The 20,150-nt window shown below is 40.7% G+C and overlaps 1 protein-coding gene across 9 annotated transcripts in view; it reads left to right on the top strand.

Moving 5' to 3' along the window:
• The first annotated feature begins 672 nt into the window (after positions 1–672).
• Positions 673–20,150, top strand: part of IMMP2L (inner mitochondrial membrane peptidase subunit 2) — a 732,784-nt gene continuing 713,306 nt past the window's right edge. For 2 of the 9 annotated variants that reach the window (XM_054692555.1, XM_054692562.1), the window contains exons 1-3: positions 673–719; positions 1,270–1,342; positions 14,921–15,073. In XM_054692555.1, coding sequence (XP_054548530.1) covers positions 15,016–15,073 — 58 coding nt within the window. In that variant the 5' untranslated portion in view covers positions 673–719; positions 1,270–1,342; positions 14,921–15,015. The other 7 variants (XM_054692558.1, XM_037511708.2, XM_054692557.1 and 4 more) reach the window with 7 other exon arrangements.

Raw genomic sequence — 20,150 nt, 5'->3', positions numbered from 1 at the left:
GCAGCAGGTGAGACAGGAGAGGTCTGCTGCACCATGTAGACTACTCCCTAGCAGGCAGGGGATCAAACTTGTGCTGCAGAGGCTGGGGATTGCTTCATAAGTGCGGTGCTTTAACCCCTTGCGCCACCAGGGAGGCCCTGGCTTCATTTCCTTTGTAGGTTTCGAGAAGGCTGTTAAGAGTTTATATCATTGGAGGCAAAAGCTTGGGTATGAAATTCCAGATTCTCCAAAGTAAACCACCTGTCCAGGATTATTCCTTTTGGGTTGCCTAAAGACAGCAAAATTAAATAGCTTTCCTCTGTATTAGAAAAACACAATGAGGGGGTGTCCAGTGGTGGGAGAGCTAATAGGAGCTTTTCCACTCTCCTGCATGCTCACAGCACTGCTGGGATGCTTTCCCTGCCCAATAAAACGAGGGGGGGCGGTGGCAGAAGGCACATTTTCATGATTTTCAGCTATTAGTGGCTCCCTCCGCCATTCAGAAGGTGCAGCGCTTGAGCATGTGTCCTCAACTTTGACTGGCTAAATGAGTGTTGTTTTGATCCTTCGCAGCTGTGATCTAGGCCAGGTTTTGCGCACAACCCCGGCAGGCGCCCGTGGAGGGGGCGGGGCTTCGCGGGGCTCCCGCGCGCTGGGGCGGGGCGGGGCGGGGGCGGGGCTTGCCGCCGGCGGAGGGCGGAGCCGGCGCGGGGACTTCCCCTGGCTGAGCGGCAAACCGGGTGCGGAGGGCGGGCGCCGGGGGCCGGGTGGGGGGCGGTGGGGCCGTGTGGCAGTGGGGGATGTGCGGGCGCCCCGCCTCCGACCTAGGTGGACCCCTGGACTTGGGGCCTTTTCCGGGAAGTCGGCCCCACGCTGGGCTGGCGCTTCTGGGGGGCGGAGGGCTGCTCGGCCGCGAACCCGGACTGGCCGAGCATGTGTGCGTGCGCGGGTTACCTGGGCCGGCCTCCTCCTCCTGGCGAGCCGGGGTGGCGGGGGGACGGGGGTGAAGATGGGGGTGCGGGGTGGGGGCCGGGGAAACCGACGTGCAGGCGCAGAGTCCACTCCGCTCCGGGCTCACGCGTTTCCCCACCCCTACCCCCACCCCCCACCCCTAGCGGGCGCCCCCGATCGTCCCCTCATCTCGTGCGCCCCCAAGGGGGACCCCAAGCCCCGGCCGTGTGGGGAGCTCCGTGCGTACAGGCTGCCGGCCTGGAGGCGTTGGGCAGTGGTTGGAGTGCCCAAGGCTCGAACACCAGGATTTTAAAACACGTCTGTCATTTTCACTTTTAGGGTTTTGGCCAAATTGGGCGAGGGCACAAAATAACCACTTACCCCTTCTCACCGAGGAAGCGCGGGAGAAAGGGTAAGTAAGGAATGTCCAGGGGTGGAATGAGCTAGGACACCCCTGAGAGAGAGGGCGTGTCAGGGAGAGGTCTAGAACCAGGGGGGCCAAATTCGGCCATTTCCTCAGGAGCCTGAGGCCTACCCAAGGGTCGCTGACAGACCTGAAGCCCGAGGCCTTCCACTCCCACCCCCAACTTAGTCTGGAGAGTTGGCTGGGAGTTTGACAGTGTGGCATGGGCTCCTTTTAGCCAGTTGACCTCACAGGGAACTCATTACCTGTCACCTCTTTTTAACTGGGACAGTTGATCTTGAACTTACCCCTCCAAAGGGGTCATATCTCTTCAGCTAACTTGGATTAATTTCAGAGACGGCAGCATAACCATAGTTATGCTTGATAACGAGCAGGACTCCCTCCCAAGGATCTTTCCAAGGGGACTCAATAAAATCCTTTGGGCTAAAGTTAATAGTAATATCATGCTTTGAAGTTCTTTGGGACTGTCCCACATTCATGGAACGAGGAAGGTATTTGACAGATACCAGCGCACCAACATTGTATCCACTTCTGAAAAGTTGCGGAACAGCTCCGTGAATGCTTGGCGGTTACTGTGATTTTTTAGGTGTGTCTCTTACATTCCTTCTACTCTGGTTTCTTCCCCATGTCTTCCCTGACACTGCACTCTCTCCTTTCTCTTCATAATGGCAAAATGTAGTGTATCTTGTCTCAAAAGTTTGTGAACACCTTGTGCACTCACTATTTCAATGTTCAAAACATTTTAAATTAGTTACAAGCAAGAAAGTAGTATAACACATTCTTGGATACTTACACGGGAAAACTAGAATTGCTCTCTAAGGGCATCTTGACTTTGACAGCCTGGTCCTTGAACCTGCTTTCTCAATGTGTACAAGTTGCAGATGACCACACGGTTTAATCTGTGAAAAACTAGAAAGAAAATAACTGTTTATTGACGATAGGTTTGCTCATTGATTTAGCGGGCATGTATTTATTATCTTTCCCCACTAAAGTGCTGGGCACTTTGATTCATGGGTTGGTGAGGATGAGACTGTTGGAAATGGCCATTTTGGAATAGGCCTGGCATCAGTTTTCTGTGGCTTAAAAAAAATTCATTATTGTAAAAGACCCTCTCTATACTGTTGATCTTAGTGGTTTGTAGGTCTGTACAGTGTTTGGGAGAAAAGTATTATTTTTTGGCCTTTTTGGTACTTCCTGTAATAAGGATTTCAAGAATGACTGGCCATGGTGATTTCTGTTCTGTAATATATGTTATAGTCATTTTCCAGTGTAATAAAGCTACCAGTGTAATAATTAGATTAAGATAATTTTTCTATTGTTTCATAAAAACAACCCAAGACTAGAAAACCTGGAGAGTATTAAAGTTGATGTGCTTAAGAATAATAAATATGAGACCATCACTTGCATGGATTTCTGTATATTTAACTTCATTTTTTTGTTGATGTGAGAAAAGCTATCTTTTTTTCTGGTTATAAAGATTATGTAAGCTCAAAAAGAGTTACTTAAAATTGAATCTTAGGGCCTCCCTGGTGGTGCAAGGGGTTAAGCACTGCACGGTGAAGCTGTCCACAGCCTCTGCAGCACAGGTTCAATCCCCAGCCGGCCAGGGAGCAACCCACATGGTGCAGCAGATCTCTCCTGACTCACCTGCTGCTCCCCTCAGCAGTATATTTCAGTCAATCTGACTGTTCTGCTCCCCACTCTGTCTCTGGTGAATCCTCTCATCCCCTGCATCTCTGGCCTGTACCCCAGCTCTTGTATGCATATATAAATAAATCTTTAAGAAAATAAATGAAAAAAAAATTGAATCTTAGAGGGATATAAAAAGTAGATAATCTCCTGTCAACTCACTCTCAATTCACTGTTAATAATCAGTGTTTATTCCAACTTTTTGTTACATACATGAAACATTATATATATGTTATGCATATGTGTGTGTTTGTGTACATATCTTATTATTTGTTAAAATTATAATATTGGTTATTTACCCTTGTTCCTTGTTTCACACTAAATCCTTATGTTGAAGTATATAATCTTTTAGACATGGACTTCAATCCTGACTCTAATTTTGTTAGCTGCCATTTTGGGTTAGTTAAAACTTCTTTGTTCCTGAACTTCTATCAAAACAGAACAATGATTAATGTTTAAAAGAATGTGCAAAAAACAGTGCCTTGCATATAGACACTAAATGAATTTCCCTCCCTGTTTCTCTATCTGGTCACCTATCAATTTCTTTTGGTCATCCACTTGATTGTGGAAAGCTATTTAATACTTCTTTTCCTAAAGGTGCTAAACCTAGGTATTTTCATCTTCACATCAAGATCACTTTTTATACCCGATACTTTATATCTGATTCTGGAATTTCTGGAATAAGAACTGACATCTGATGTGGTTCAGATTTCCCCTATCAAATCATTCCACAGCCCTGCCTAAGGAATGTCAGCTTGAAAAATGAAGGGGAAGAGTTTCTATAATATGTTTAAAATGCTCTGACATTGTTCCCAAAGTGAGAAAGACATACTACCACATTTAGCTGAGTGCTTAAACTTAGGATTTCTATTTCAGAAACGTCTTTGATTTATAAGAATTACAATAAAAATGCTGATGCTTCATGTCCAAACTGTCATGATTTTGCCAAGTTGTGAGTTTAATATACAGCTAAGCTGTGTGTTTAGTGTATCTAATACTGCTGGAAGCCAAGACAGACAAATCCACAGACATCTGATTTCACACCAGACATCTGGTTTCACTTTGCTAAGGAGTGTGTTTTGTCAGTAGATTATAGGCATATTAGCTATACTCCTGTAGCTTGTGGCATTTCTGTCATAAGCTCTGGTTTGTAGGGTTTAGTATGATGTTGTATTCAAATGACAGCACACTGTAAATGAGCACCTGGTCAGATAAGCACATTTCCCACAAGTGTCTTCTAGTGTCATTGTTCTGACAAGTTAACAAAGCAACAGTTTTTATTCTTGGTGATTTTTGTTGTTGTTGTGGGAGAAAAATAGTCTTAAAGAAAAGCCTCACTTAACTTATGAACCCAAAAATTTAATTTCAGGTTCCTTTTTTTGGTCATGCTGAATAAAGTTAACAAGTACTATTTAGTTTTTCAGGTCAGTCCGCCAAGCTTTTTAAACTCATCGTGTACTCATTATTTATTAGGGACACTATTGATTCTAACCAACATTTATAGTTGTGTTTTAGAGAATAATGAAATCTGAGTTATAACCAAGAATGACTGGACTGTGTACCCTCTCACTTTGAGGTAGTCAAGGGTATCAAAATACTCTGGCTGTCATGCCTGCATTCTGGGGCAGACTGTCATTGCTTATCTGTGTGAACTTGAACATGAGTTCCTTATGGGGCAGTTATTCATGATTACTGTGAGATAGAGTATTTGTAAATTAGCACAATATCTGGTATAAAATAGTAGTTTCATTTTCTTTTCTTTAGATCTTGGTCATAAGAATAAAGACCCTTTTTCTCACTTGTATTCTAGACTAATCCATTGGCCAGGACTCATACTTCCAACTGAGGGGAATGATAACCCTTTGAATCTGGCATTTGGTAGGGAAGAGTGCGAAAGGAATATGGACAATAATGACAAAGGGGAGGACTAGTAACTGAGAGAGGAAAGTGCCAAACTTTTGTTCTGTTCATGAACTTAGATCCATGAATTACTTGACTCATAGGCCACCTTTATTTCTGGCTTCTCTGTAATCTTTTGTCAGCTGCTCCATTGGATACTCTTCCCCCTTATTGCTTACCTAGTCTAATGATTAACATTTTTTTCTTTGTCACCTTGGTACTCTCTGAATAGCCATATATTAATTTTTTTAATGGGCAGGACCTCCATAATAGAAGATTATACTTCCTTAAGATCTTGCTTTCTTTTTCCTTTCTATACTCAAAGTCCAGGTGAAACTTTTGCCCTTTCATTAAATATGTTTTGTTTTATTTTTTATTTTTTTAAAGATTTATTTATTTATTTATACAAGTACTGGGTACAGTCAGAAGTGTGGGAGGGTGAGAGACTTCATCAGAGCCAGAGTGGGGAACAGAACAGGCAGACTGACGAAATACACTGATGAGGGGAGCAGTGGGCACGACAGGAGAGGTCTGTGCGCCATGTGGGACCCTCACCGGTGGCCGGGGATCGAACTGGCTCTGTAGAGGATGTGGGCAGCTTCGCAGCCCAGCACTCAACCACTGCGCCACCAGGAGAGGCCCTGTTTTATTTTTTAAACTATGTACTATGTGCATTCAACTACTGCTGAAGATATAAAGATGAAAACTTACTGTCCTTGATTAATGAAGGAGCTAGTAGACTAGTAGGACAATAGACATCTTGACCAACAATTAGAGTACTGTGTGTATTTGCCATATGGAGATGTGTTTAAGTGCAGAGGAAGCCTAGCAGAAACCCTTGGTCCTTGATGGGGATGCCAGCAATGGTTGTGTTTGAGCTGAGTCTTGAAAGCTGAGTAGGAGTAGGGAGGTTAACAAGCAGTAGAGAACATTTTCAGGTAGAAATAACATGAGTAGTTGTATGAATTATGAGAGCATAGTGGGAACTATATGTAGATCAGTTATTTTAGAGTGTGAAGGGCAAAGCTAGGAATGAAAGGAGATGAAAGTGGAGAGCTAAGTATGGTGCACTTCCTAGTTTGGTAGGAAGCCACTGAAGAATATGAGTGACAGGGAAGATCATTGTCAAAGCAGTATGCTGTTTAGATTTGGGATGGGGTGGAGAGAGAGAGGGTATGTGTGGCAAGATCGGAGACCAGAACAGATGGTGCATGAGTTGAGAGCTCAGACAAGGATGGGAATATGAGTGAGAATGGGTCGGAAATGATATTTAGGAGGAGGGAACATTGACTGTAACTTTCTTTGTAACTATTCAAATATATAAGAAATGGGAGAGTGAGGAGGCTAGAATGACTCCCAGGCTTCTGGTTAGTGAGGGTGAAAAGAGAAGAGGAAGCGTGTCTGAGGGGGATGTTGTGTTTAATGTGCTTATAGGGCATATCGCTGGTGAGTTGGAGGCATCTGGAAGGCAGTTGGATATAGAATCTTGGAGCATTGTAGAGATGTGGAGGCTGGAGATACAATTTCTGACTGCTTACCATATGGAGAGTACTTGAAGGTATGGGTAAGGATAAAAGTACTTAGAGGAACTGTAAAGAAAGAAAAGAGAAAAGGGCTAAAATAAGTCTTAGAGAATATTGAAGTTTTAGGGACACACCAAGGAAAAGAAAGATGTTAGGATGCTGAAGAGGACTGGCCAGAGAGGCTGGGAGAAAAGAAAGTGAACCTTTTTTTTTTTTAAAGATTTATTTGTTTATTTATACAAGCGCTGGGTACAGTCAGAAGCATGGGAGGGTGAGAAAATTCACCAGAGCCAGAGTGGGGAACAGAACAGGCAGACTGATGAAATATACTGCTGAGGGGAGCAGCGGGCGTGGCAGGAAAGGTCTGCGCACCATGTGGGACACTTGCCGGTGGCCGGGGAGCAAACCGGTGCTGCTCAGGCTGTGGGCAGCTTTGTAGCCCAGCGCTCAACCACTGTGCCACCAGGGGAGGCCTGAAAGTGAACCTTTTCAAAGTCTATGCAGAGTTTCAAGAAGTAGAGCCAGTTATAATTTATTTATTTATTTTTAAAGATTTATTTATGAATACAAGAGCTGGGGTACAGGCCAGAGGTGTGGGAGGTGAGAGGATTCATCAGATACAGAGCGGGGAACAGAACAGGCAGATAGACCAAAGTACACTGCCAAGGGGGTGCAGCAGGCGAGTCAGGAGAGAGCTGCTGTGCCATGTGGGTAGCTCCCTGGCTGGGGATCGAAATTGTGCTGCAGAGGCTGTGGACAGCTTCACAGTGCTGTGCTCAACCTCTTGTGCCACCAGGGAGGCCCCAGAGCCAGTTAAAATTTAAAGCTCTGAATTATCTAGGATGATGAAGATTGTAAGAAGCGTATTAGATACTGGTTTCAGCAGAGTGGGCAGAAATGCAACTGCTATGGGTAAAGAAGTGAATAGGAGGTGAGGCAGTGAGAAGAGAGTAGATATACATGTTCCCTCCTCTGAAATTCTGACTTCATTGGTCTTCAGTACAGATTTTCCAAAGTTCTGGAAATACAGCTGCCTATAATCACTGTTCTTTCATTGTAAACATTTTCTTATGAATGAAAGTCAGATTGTACCTTTGTTTGCCTAATCCTCCTTTAAAATTTTTTTGTGCCTATTCTCACCTTTTACTGTCCCATTTTTGCCTTTCCTGCCCAGAGTTTCTCTGCTGTCTCCCTCTCAACATAGGTAGCCTTTTTTGCATATATTATTCTCCAACCTAATTCAGTTGTGAGGGAAAAAAAAGGCCCCATTTTTAAAGTAATAGTTGAAAAATTTCAAGGAGTGTCTACTAGGAATCTAAAGGGAAATAACCATATTCAACATAAAATCATTTGATTTAGCAAACAATAATATCTTCTATCTACAAGGCCCTGGATACAAAGATATATATGATGAGAAGGATGAATAAGATAGGTAGCCTGCCCTTAAGGAGTCTTTGGGTCAATGAGAGAGATGGATACGTAAATAAGTGCCTTGTGCAACATGTACTATTATAGAGGTAGAGTTCAAGGAAAGATGGATTAAAAAATGAAGGACTTTATTTTGTGTGACCCTGAAGATTTCACAAAGAAATTGTTACTTAAACTAAAGCTGCAGTGGGGTTAAGATATGGGGAGGTGAGGTTCAGGGAATGGAGTCAGGAGTAAAATATTCTCTCCTGACCCTGTGATTGCGACAGAGTGGGTTTAAGTTTCCCATCTCTTTTTCTTTTTTGTTTCCTGTGGTTTAATGCAAGATATCTTTGCTTTTCAGGGAGTTCTTAGGGGTTAAGGATACTTCAGCTTGCATAGAGAAATATCAATTTCTCCATTTTCTTGAAAACTTTCTGTGAATTTATTTTCTATTATCACTAAACAGAATTTCTGGGGTGCTGATATTTTTTTCAAAGTGCCCACGTGTAATAATGGCACTGAGCTAAAACATAGTGTAAAAGGAAACAGTCTGGAATTTGGAGCTAACATTGTAGGTTGAACTCTTGTGACTTGATCTTTTAATAGCTCGTGTCCTTAATTAAATTACTTAGACTTTGTGAAGTTCATTATTCCTTGTACTGATTTTGTAGGATTGTGTGTGTTAAAGTGGTGATTTGTATGAAGGAAGGTAGAGTAACATAGTTGTGGCTGTAACAAGGATATCTTCTCTTGACTCTCTCTAGGACTAGATAGGCTAAGAGCCAGTCAACTTGTCCTTCAAGATAGTGACCACTTTCTGAATTGAAATTTAAGATTTCACCATCATGAGCATTTTGATGATATATCTCACCCAATGTATGTAATGCAAAATTGAAACCTAAAACAACAAAAAGGCAAATCCTTAAATAAACAATCAGTGGTGTGACTAATTCTGTTTAAAATTATATAAATGATTATCCTGATTAGAATATTGTGATTGAATAATAATGACTAAAGCATATAAATGTTCTGTGTCACTAATGTAATTATTTAGTTTTAAAATGCTATTAATATCTTATGTAAGGTTTTCTTTTTTAAGATTTGTACTGTAAAAAAAAAAAAGAAATGTTTCAGAAGATAACAAAAATCTACAAAATACCGTGCAGTACCTCAGATTCAATCATATTGCAGGTCCCACCACATCATGTATACAGGGGCATTTGCTGTTTCTATAGTGTGGGAAGCCTGGTATGTTAGGGCCAGTGATATAACCACATAGGAGTGATTATCCTTATAGGATTATAACTTATTTTGCTGGAGAAGTGATATTATTTAATGACAATGACACTGAACCTAAAACCAAGAGATTGGATTCCAGACCTGGTTTCTCTACTCAGTCCTACATGATAGTTGGTAAGTCAGCTTCTCTGAGCCGCATATGTAAAATTGGGATATGTTAGTTCTCTGTTGCTTCATAACATATCAAAAACACAGTAGTTGTTAATTATCTCATGTTAATTATCCCATAGCTATGGGCCATCAGTGCCAGGTGCTGGCTCGGTCTCACGAGGTTGCTGTCTGATGTCAGCTGGAGGTGTAGCTAGTGGGGGGCATTTGGGCTGACTGTTACGCTGGGTAAGTTAGCTCCTCTCCCTGAGGGGTTTTTCATGTGGCCGGCCTCACTCTACGGAAATGGCTTCCCCAGAGCATGATCAAGAAGACTTGGAAACTGCAACAGCTTTTATGACCTGTCTTTGGAAGTCACAGCTTCATTTCTTATGTCTTCTATTGGTTTTACTGGCTGACCCTGGCTGCCAGTTGGAGGGGACTACACACAGAAATGAGGCAAGGATTATTGGGAACCATCTTGAAGGGCTGGCTACCTGAGAAGGTGATAACTTCTATCTCATAGCGAAACTTTTGGGTTTTATTTGAGCATTTATGTGAGGTCACATAATGTTTAATAAATGTTCAAATAAAATATATATAAGAAAATCTTTTGTAAGCCATTAAAATAGCATATTTCCTTTTCAAAATTTTCACATCATCTACTGTAGAAGTAGTACATATAGTGGGAGAAACTTGAGAACATCCTTAGCAAGAACCTGTTGACCACCTATGTAATAACCTTGGGTTTTATTCTAGACAGTTTGTCTTTTTTTTTTTTTTTTTTGGAATTTTCTTTTTTTTTTAATATAATAAATTTTATTTTTATATTCCCCATACAATTGCAACCCCCCCATTTTGACCCCAATCCCTCCCCTCCCGCCCCCCACCCCCCAAAAAGTGTCTCTGGCTCATAGTTTTTTGTTGATTTTGATTTTCACTTTCTTATAGTTATTCATTTTCCTGGTCCCTTATTTAAGTTTTCTAGATTCCTGCTATGAGTGAGACCATCCGGTATTTTTCTTTTTCTTTCTGGCTTATTTCGCTGAGCATGATCCCTTCCAGCGCCATCCATGTTGGCGAGGGTGTGGAGAAAAAGGAACTCTCCTGCACTGCTGGTGGGAGTGCAAACTGGTCCAACCACTTTGGAGAGCTGTGTGGAGATTTCTGGACCTACTAAACATAGAGCTTCCATATGATCCAGCAATTCCACTCCTAGGTATTTACCCAAAGGACACAGAAACATCAATTCCAAAGAACACCTGCACCCCTATGTTTATAGCAGCACTGTTTACAATAGCTAAGCTTTGGAAACAGCCCAAATACCCAAAAATAGATGACTGGATCAAGAAGATGTGGTACATATACACCATGGAATATTACTCAGCATTCAAAAAAGATAAACACATGCAATAGACAGTTTGTCTTTTTGATGAAATATCTGAATGCCAATTCTTTATTCTCACCATCAGCATGTGCTCTGCTTTGCCTAGATTGTAGTCATTTGTGGTTCTGCCTTACACTGTGTTAGATTGGAAACTTCTTACATAGGGGCTACACCTTACTCTTTTCATTGTTCATCAGCACCCTTTTTTTTTTTAGAAAGCTTTATTTTTAGGGCCTCCTAAAATAGGCAGTTGAGTGCAGTGCTGGGAAGCTGTCCGCAGCCTCTGCGGCGCTGGTTTATTTATTTATTTATTTATTTGTTATTTTAAAATAAATTTTATTTTTATATCCCCATACAATTGCAACCCCCTTATTTTGACCCCAATCCCTCCCCTCCCCGCCCCCACCCCCCATAGAGTGTCTCTGGTTCATAGTTTTTTGTTGATTTTGATTTTCACTTTCTTATAGTTATTCATTTTCCTGGCCCCTTATTTAAGTTTTCTAGATTCCTGCTATGAGTGAGACCATCCGGTATTTTTCTTTTTCTTTTTGGCTTATTTCGCTGAGCATGATCCCTTCCAGTGCCATCCATGTTGCTGCAAATTGCATGTGTTTATCTTTTTTGAATGCTGAGTAATATTCCATGGTGTATATGTACCACATCTTCTTGATCCAGTCATCTATTTTTGGGCATTTGGGTTGTTTCCAAAGCTTAGCTATTGTAAACAGTGCTGCTCCTGGCCAGCCGGCAATCGAGGGTCCCACGTGGCGCAGCGGACCTCTCCTGTTGCGCCGGCTGTTCCTCTCAGCAGTGTATTTCATCAGTCTGCCTGTTCTGTTCCCCGCTCTGTCTCTGGTGAAGCCTCTCACTCTCCCGGGAATCTGGCCTGTACCCTGGTTCTTGTATAAATAAATAAATCTTTAAAAAAAGGTTTATTTATTTATTTATACAAGCACTGGGTACAGTCAGAAGCGCGGGAGGGTGAGAGAATTCACCAGAGCCAGAGCAGGGAGCAGAACAGGCAGAAGGACCGAAGCACACTGCTGAGGGGAGCAGCGGGTGGCAGGAGAGGTCTGCGCGCCATGCGGGACCCTTGCCCGTAGACCGGGGATCGAACCAACGCTGCAGAGGCCTCGGGCCGTTTCGCAACCCAGTGCTCAACTGCTGCGCCACCCGGGAGGCCGCCCCCCAAAAAGGTTTATTTTTATGTATGCATCAAGAACAGGGTGTAGGCCAGAGTTGGGGGGGTGGTGAGAGGATTCACCAGAGACAGGATTCAGAGATCAGGCAGATCTACTGAAATATACTACTGAGGGGAGCAGTGGGCAAGACAGGAGAGGTCTGCCTCTCCAGTTCATCAACTCGTTAAACATTTCATGATATCTGGTATTTGCTAACTGAATTGGGTCACTGGTGCACTCTAGCCTTTGGGCCTCTCTTGAAATTTTAGATGCTAGGGATTGTTTTGTGCTCCGGTGGTGGTGGTGGTGATGGTGGGAGTGGCTCCTGCCAGCACCATCTTTAATCCTTTTTTATGAGTCTGATTTGCCACCAGAGCAGCTTCTAAATAGCTCACATGTTTGGATCTGAGTTACTAGCCTGACATCCTTAATGATGACCACAATAAGGAAAAGCAAGTAATAATCAAACACACACACACATCCTACAGTTATTACTGTATGACTCTCTCAAAATCTCAGTTGCTTACTTTGATAATTCAGTACATTTTTTGACTTTTAGATTAAGAATATCCAGAAGTAAAAAAGTGTATATATTCATGTAATAAATAAAAAAAAATTTAATCTTTACAAGTGTATCCAAAAGTTTATTCTAAGAGCTAGGTTTTTGTAGTGGCTCTTTGACTTATAAACACTTTTATATAGCTGTTGAAAAATGTTTGTAACATTCTCAGTCAACTCTTGAAAAATCATCTTGTTTGTTGCTGGAGTATCCCTTGTAAACATTTTGTCAATCCCAGTTTTGGAGTCATTGACAACAAAGATTTTTTTTAAAGAAGATGTTTGTAAAATGTTTTTCATTTTAGGGTAATTTAATTTCATATGATTTTTGCACATTGATCAGTGAATTCAGAGCATCTTTGAATTCTTTTCTCTTTTCTGCTCTCTTGTGGATTTTCCTGTTGATTTCCTACTTTAGGAATTCTTTACTTCCTTGGCCTCTATCAGCTTTCCCTGTCTGTTGCCAGTACCTAGTTTTCTCCTTGTATTGGACTTAGTATATCAGTGTTATATTAGAGAGTGATCAGCTATAAAGAGCAGAGCAGGCATTTCAAGAAGCTTTGACTATGTGAAGAAGAGTTTCACTGAAGGTTATGATTGATGCATAAAGATGTTCTTTACTACATCAATAATAATGGACCTATAAAACAACAATTGGTAGGAAAAAATAAGAACTGCCACAGGGAATTTTTAGAATAGACTTAATTTTTTAGAGCAATTTTAACAAAATTGAGTGGACAGTGCAGAGATTTCCCATTTGCCCTCAGCCACCATCCTGCCACATCATAATCTTCCTCTTAATTAATGTCAGCCACCAGAAAGGTACATTTGTTAAAATTGATAAACCTACATTGATACATCATTATCACCCAAAGTCCATAGTTTACATTAGGATTCACTCTTGGTTGTGTATACTCTGTGGGTTTGAAGAAATGTGTAATGACCTATGTCTATCATTATGGTATAATTTAGAGTAATTTCAATGCCCAAAAAAAATCCACTCTGCTATGCCCGTTTATTCCTCTTGCCCCAATCCTTGGTGACCAGGGTCCTTTTATTATCTCCGTTGTTTGCTTTTTTTTTTTTTAAAGATTTATTTATTTATTTACACAAGCACTGGGTATAGTCAGAAGCACGGGAGGGTGTGAGAATTCACCAGAGCCAGAGCGGGGAGATGAATAGGCAGAAGGACCAAAATACACTGCTGAGGGAGCAGCGGGTGCGGAGGGAGAGGTCTGTGCGCCATGTGGGACCCTTGCTGGCTGCAGCTTTGCAGCCCACGCTCAACCGCTGCGCCACCAGGGGAGGCCCTCCAATATTTGCTTTTCCAAAATATCATATAGATGGGCCTCCCCGGTGGCGCAGCGGTTGAGTGCTGGGTTGAGAAGCTGCCCGCGGCCTCTAAGGCGCCGGTTCGATCCCTTGCTGCTCCCCGGCCCCTGGAGGAGGGTCCCGCATGGCGCGCAGACCTCTCCTGCCGCCCGCTGCTCCCCTCAGCAGTGTACTTCAGTCTTCTGCCTGCTCTGTTCCCTGCTCTGGCTCTGGTGAATTCTCTCACCCTCCCGCGCTTCTGACTGTACCCAGTGCATGTATAAACAAAACAAACAAACAAATAAATAAAACATGCCTCTATAAAAAAAAATTAAAAAAAATCAAAATATCATATAGTTGAAATCAGAGTACGTGGCCTTTTTGCCTGAATCTTTCGTTTGCTTGATCTAATAAGCTATTTACAAAACATTTTGATATATTTCCAAGAACTTATTTAATAGTTGCTTCAATAAGAGTTTTATTAGTGTCAGGCTCAAGTAACTAAATAACTGTTATTTTATTTTGTTGAATAATAACTGTGTAATCATTGTTATTATGTAAGGATAGTTTGAAAGTAATTAGCTTGTGTTTTTATGATTCATGTAAGAGGAGTATTGCTTCCTGAACTTATGGGTGATAGCAACATATTTGAAGATTAATGTAATGCCTGATGTATATGACTATGATGTTAGTACTCAAAACATTACATTGTATGTTAAAACTTAAAAAAAAGGTATTAAATACATAATTCGAGACATTAAGTACATAGTTCTAGGTGAAATTCTAGATGAAATTATGGAATGGAGTTTTGAAAACTTTCATTCAAATATTAGATCTACTATCTGTAATGTGAACATGACTTTTTGTTTCTGAACATCATTTTCTTTTTGGAAAAATGGAAATAACATGTTCTTCTTAGGTTATTCTTGAAGACTATTTTGCTGTTTCTAAGAATTTTTCATAAATTTTAACTCATAAAAATGAACTGATGAAAATTGGTTATAAAGAAATAATAACCAGTTATTTGGTTAATTAGTTATATTTGATTGCTATCTTCAACTTTTTAATGTTTGTTTGTTTGGTATAAACATAGTAAGGGAAATAATGCTTTTAAGAATTGATACTGCTGAAAATGTTACTTAGTTGTATCTGAGAAAAATGATGGCATTTTTCATCTGAATATGTCACACTGATTAAGCCTGCTTGTGTCTTCTTTTGAAAGGTATACACTTTGGGATATTCTGCTTCTTTGCTTGGCTCCTAATCATATTTATTACCAAGTTGTTGACTTGAAATATTAGTCCTCCTTCCAAAAGTATGAATTATATTACTACATTCTGTTATCAAGTCAGCGACATACTATTTTCTGTTTATGGTAAGTAAAGAAAATATACTGAAGCTCTCTGTCTAGAGACTGTATTATAGGATGGTAGAAGCCACTAGAGCAAGGTAGAGCTAGTTATAAAGTTTTAGGGGGAAAAGAATGAAGATAGTCTTATGAAGTAGACGTTATGAGGCAGGTAAACTGTTAAATGTGATTCTAGTTTCACTCACAATATTTAAAATACTTAGAGGAAAGGTCAGTGCCATACTAATGGATTAAAATTATAGAAAACTTTCACACTTTTGAGTCGAAGAATGCCTGATGATGCATAGTTTAAGATAAAACTATTAGTAATTCTGTCAGTACCATTGATATTTTTAATCTATTCCAACTGTTTTGTAACTACTAATTTAACCACTATGTCTGTTATTTTCAAAATATATCATAGTGATAAAGACAGAATGATGGAGTATCCTGTGGCAAAAGATGTAAGAATTACTGTTCAAGTACTCCCCCAAGGAGTAGGGAGTTGGAAAGGAATTATCACCACCAAATTAGAAAGGCTACAAACAATTCCTGTTTCACTTACAATATTGACACTGGAGAGAAGAAAATTTAATAAGTATTCTTTTTTTTTTTTTTAAAGATTTATTTAATTTTTTATACAAGCACGGGGTACAGTCAGAAGCGCGGGAGGGTGAGAGAATTCACCAGAGCCAGAGCGGGGAGCAGAGCAGGCAGAAGGACCGAAGTACACTGCTGAGGGGAGCAGCGGGCGGCAGGAGAGGTCTGCGCGCCATGTGGGACCCTCCTCCGGTGGCCGGGGAGGAGCCGGGGATCGCACCGGCGCCGCAGAGGCCGCGGGCAGCTTCACAACCCAGCGCTCAACCGCTGCGCCATCCGGGAGGCCCTTAATAAGTATTCTAGAAAGGTGTCCAGAATATCTTTTCACTTTTAAAATGTGATTATTTGGAAAATTTTCCTTTGAAACAACCAAATAAAATATCAGTTTATTTGGTGATGAGATGAATAATGTTCCCTCCCTACAACTAAGCTCTTACAACCCAGGTTAAATGTACTGACATTCAGTGACCCTTACATTTTGTGAAATAATCCTGGACATTTAATCCTTGCTCTTTAAAGTAGAATAGAAAAAGAGGTATGATTCCTTGGTCTAATGGAGAAATTAGAGTTAAGTTGTTGGGTGGCACAAATTTGAAGCCCAGTTTATCTTTCTTGGATTTTATGATCATGAAAACAAAGTAAGGAATGTCAGTATTCTTGGTGCTGCATTTTGCTTCTCTCAGAATGAGAGGGGCTTGTTTTTTTTTTTTTTTGTCTTTTTCTTAAACTTGCATTTGTCTCGCTCTTGTCTTAGTGGGATGTAACTACTCTCAGGGCTGCTTTAATCCTCTTGCTGTTTTGCTTCTTGCCAGTTTTATTGCCTATTTTATTCTTAGGGTTGTCAGTTACTTTTTTCTCTGTAAAAAGTCAGCCTATATTATTCTTCTGTATGTGGAATGTAAACCTCTCCACCCAACTGTTTTTTTCTCCATCTTGTTTTGCTTCTGTTGATGCAGTAATCCTCAGTCCTTTTTTGCCCTCTGCCCAGAGACCCTCCTTTTTAAAGATTTCTTTCCAGTCAATGGAGCAGAATATGTTTAGTACACAAAAAGCTAAAAGCATTGTATTCCAGTTTTTTTCCCAAATAAATCAGTGCGCAATATAAATTCATTGGGCTTGATTGATTTTTCTCTGTGACAGGTGAGGTATCCAATTTAGTTGCTTTGTTGATACTCACTATTTTGTCTCTTCATGCTGTAACTTTGTTTATTCAGTCTTTGCATTAAAGAAATATGAACTGAATTCACAGAGTAGATAGGAACCATACTCATTTTTAAAGATAGAATTTGTCTTTCAGCCAGGTATTAGATTACTCAGCTTGTTTCCTAGATCACTCTGTCTCTCTCTCTGTCTAACCTAATCCTCAAGTGTTGTAGAGAATAGGTAAATAAGTAGTTAAAAGGGGATGGGGTGGATTTTGAATTCATTTGTCTTGCTACTTTTCCTCTCACTAGCAGGAATAAAATCTGAGTAAAAGTTTCTATTGAAAATACTTCATCTGGGCCTCTCCGGTGGCTCAGTGAGTTGAGCGCAGCGCTGTGAAGCTGTCTGTAGCCTCGGCAGCACAGGCTCGATTCCTGGCCGGCCAGGGAGATACCCACATGTAATGGCAGACCTCGCCTGTCTTGCCTGCTGCTCCCCTCAGCAGTGCTTTCGGTTCATCTGCCAGTTCTGATCCCTGCTCTATCCCTGGTGAATCCTCTTACCCTCCCACACCTCTGGCCCGTACCCCAGCTCTTGTATAAATAAATTAAAAAAAAATTTAAGAAAAAAAATACTTCATCAAAGTTGTCAAAGGGGAAAGATACATTCTCAAATATTGCTACTTGATTATGGAATTTCAATAAATATGAGCGATGATTTATCTGAAGTATGTGTTTCTCTCTTCAGGAAAAGTTTGCCATCCATCTATAGCATTGATTTACCTATCTTATATTTCTAACAAATATGATTTGATCTGTTGGTAGAAGACTATACATTTATTCTCATATCAAATTTAATATTATGTTAATATCAACTACCTACATTTTTTCTTTGTTTAAAGTATATTTGATTGAGAAGTTGGCTAGAAAGTATGCTGTTGAGACTAGTACCTGGAGATTAATCAAGGGTGGTCTTGATTCACAGGGAAGTCTCATCTCTTTCTCTCTCTCTTTTTTTTTTTTTGCCTAGAGGACTGGGGTGTAGGCCACAGATGCGGGGCATGAGAGGATTCACCAGAGACAGAGTAGGGAGCAGAACAGGCAGATCCACAGAAATATACTGCTGAGGGGAGCAGCGGGCGAGACAGGAGAGGTCTGCTACACTGTATGTGGGTAAGCTCCCTGACCAGGGATCAAACTCAGTCCTTAGTGGTGATAGCGCTGAGACTTAGTGGTGATGGCGCTGAGACCAGGGAGGCCCAGGAAGTCTCATCTTGACTCTTTGCCTGACACTTAATTTTTGTTCGCAAGAAACTTGGGAAAATTGCAGTAGAATTAGTCATATCAATAGGCCCTACCAGTTGCAGGAAGTGCCTGGGGTACTGTGATAGTGGCTGTATTTGAAAAGTAGAGTGCACTAATATGATTACAAATGTTTAATAGATAATGTAACCACTACAGAAAAAAGTAGTAGTTTAAAATTATTTGCAATTTTCATTTAGAAATGTGGTTGATTTTTAAGTACTTTGTTCTGTATTTGCTTTTATATTTGCTGGAAATATTACACATGAAGATTTTGCTTTAAACACTGTAAAATGTTTTTCTAGTATTAACTAAACGATTGTGGAAAATGTTATACTTTAAAGGTCAGGTTGATTTTCTGGCATTTCCAATTTTACATTTTATACATATAGTTGAATTGGTTTCGCTCCTAGTTGAGTGTTTAAAGATCTGGATAATAAGTGTAGAGAAGAAATTGCAAAAGGGCACAATGTTTTGGAATGTACATGTCTCCAGCTTTCTTTTGTTTCAGTATTAAAATTTCAAATTCTAAGAGGCAGTTCAGAGGACTAAAAAGACAAAAGGATAATAAGGGCTTTCAGTGCTTGTTAAGTCCAAAGACAACTCTAATTATATTTTTGGATTAATTGATGTTGTCTATAGATTTGAGTGTTTTTTCTTTTTGTACTTCTTCCTCACTTGAAAGCTTTATTAGAGACTAATGAGACTTGATCATTTCCCTTTTATATTAGTGGATTGAATGGACTGTGTATTCAGAACACTTTATACAATGCTGTAATAGCAGTTATGAAATCAATACCTCATGCTGCTCTATGTTTGTTGGGAATGATTAATTTTTATTTTTATTTATTTTAAAGATTTTTATTTATTTATTTATACAAGCACTGGGTACAGTCAAAAGCGCGGGGAGGGTGAGAGAATTCACCAGAGCCAGAGCGGGGAACAGAACAGACAGACTGACGAAATACCCTGCTGAGGGGAGCAGCGGGCGTGGCAGGAGAGGTCTGCGTGCCACGTGGGACCCTCGCTGGAGGCCTGGGATTGAACCGGCGCTGCAGAGGCTGCTGGCAGCTTTGCGATCCAGTGCTCAACTGCTGCGCTACCGGGGGAGGCCCTATTTTTATTTTTTTTAAATATTTATTTATGCATACAAGAACTGGGGTGCAGGCAAGAGGGGAGGGGTGAGAGGATTCACCAGAGATAGAGTGGGGAATAGAACAGGCAGATTGACTGAAATACATTGCTGAGGGGAGCAGCAGGCAAGTCAGGAGACATCTGCTGCTCCATGTGGGTCAGCTCCCTGGCCAGGGATTGAACTCATGCTGCAGTGGCTAAGGATAGCTTCGTAGATTGCGTCTTAACACCTTGCACCACCAGGGAGGCCCTGGTGAATTTTTACAGGTAGTGGAGACTAATTGGGAGGCATGGAGCACTGTACTTATGTGAACAGGCCACTGTGTCAAATAATCTGGACTCAGCTTTACTATTTAGTTACTGTCATGTGACATTAGCAAGTTTACTATGAGCATCTTTTAAAATGGGACAAAAATAATGTTAATGTAGGAATTCAGTGAGATAATCAGAATAACAAAACTGTTAAATTTTAACATTTGATGTAGTGATATAATATCTTAGACAACAAAAAATGAATATTCTTTAGTAGACTGAAATTTTAATTCAGTATCTTCACAATAACATTATTTTTCTTATCTTATACTTGACGTGTTTGTTAAATGAGCACAGGTATGAAATAACGATCAGAGAAGAAACTGAAAATTGTCATCATCAGAACATTTTTTTGTTGTTAACCTTGCAGCAGAAATCAGAAATGGCCTGGGCACACAGGTGTGATGTTGATGATGATGAGACACATCATGGAAGACAGGTAATTATTTTTAGGACAGGGAGGAAGGTGCCATCCCTTCATTCTGATATGGAAGGCTAAGGCCTGAAATTAGACTGACAGAATCACAGTTTGAATAAAGCACCTTAGAGGTAATCTATTCAAATTGATGAAATGAATTACCTATTCATTGTTATAGCCAGGATTTTTAGCCAAG

The sequence above is a fragment of the Talpa occidentalis genome, unplaced genomic scaffold (assembly GCF_014898055.3).
Source record: "Talpa occidentalis isolate TD23 unplaced genomic scaffold, MPIMG_talOcc4v2.1, whole genome shotgun sequence".
NCBI lineage: Eukaryota > Metazoa > Chordata > Mammalia > Eulipotyphla > Talpidae > Talpa > Talpa occidentalis.
Note: the sequence above shows the minus strand (reverse complement) of the source record. Positions and strands in the feature narration are given on the sequence as shown.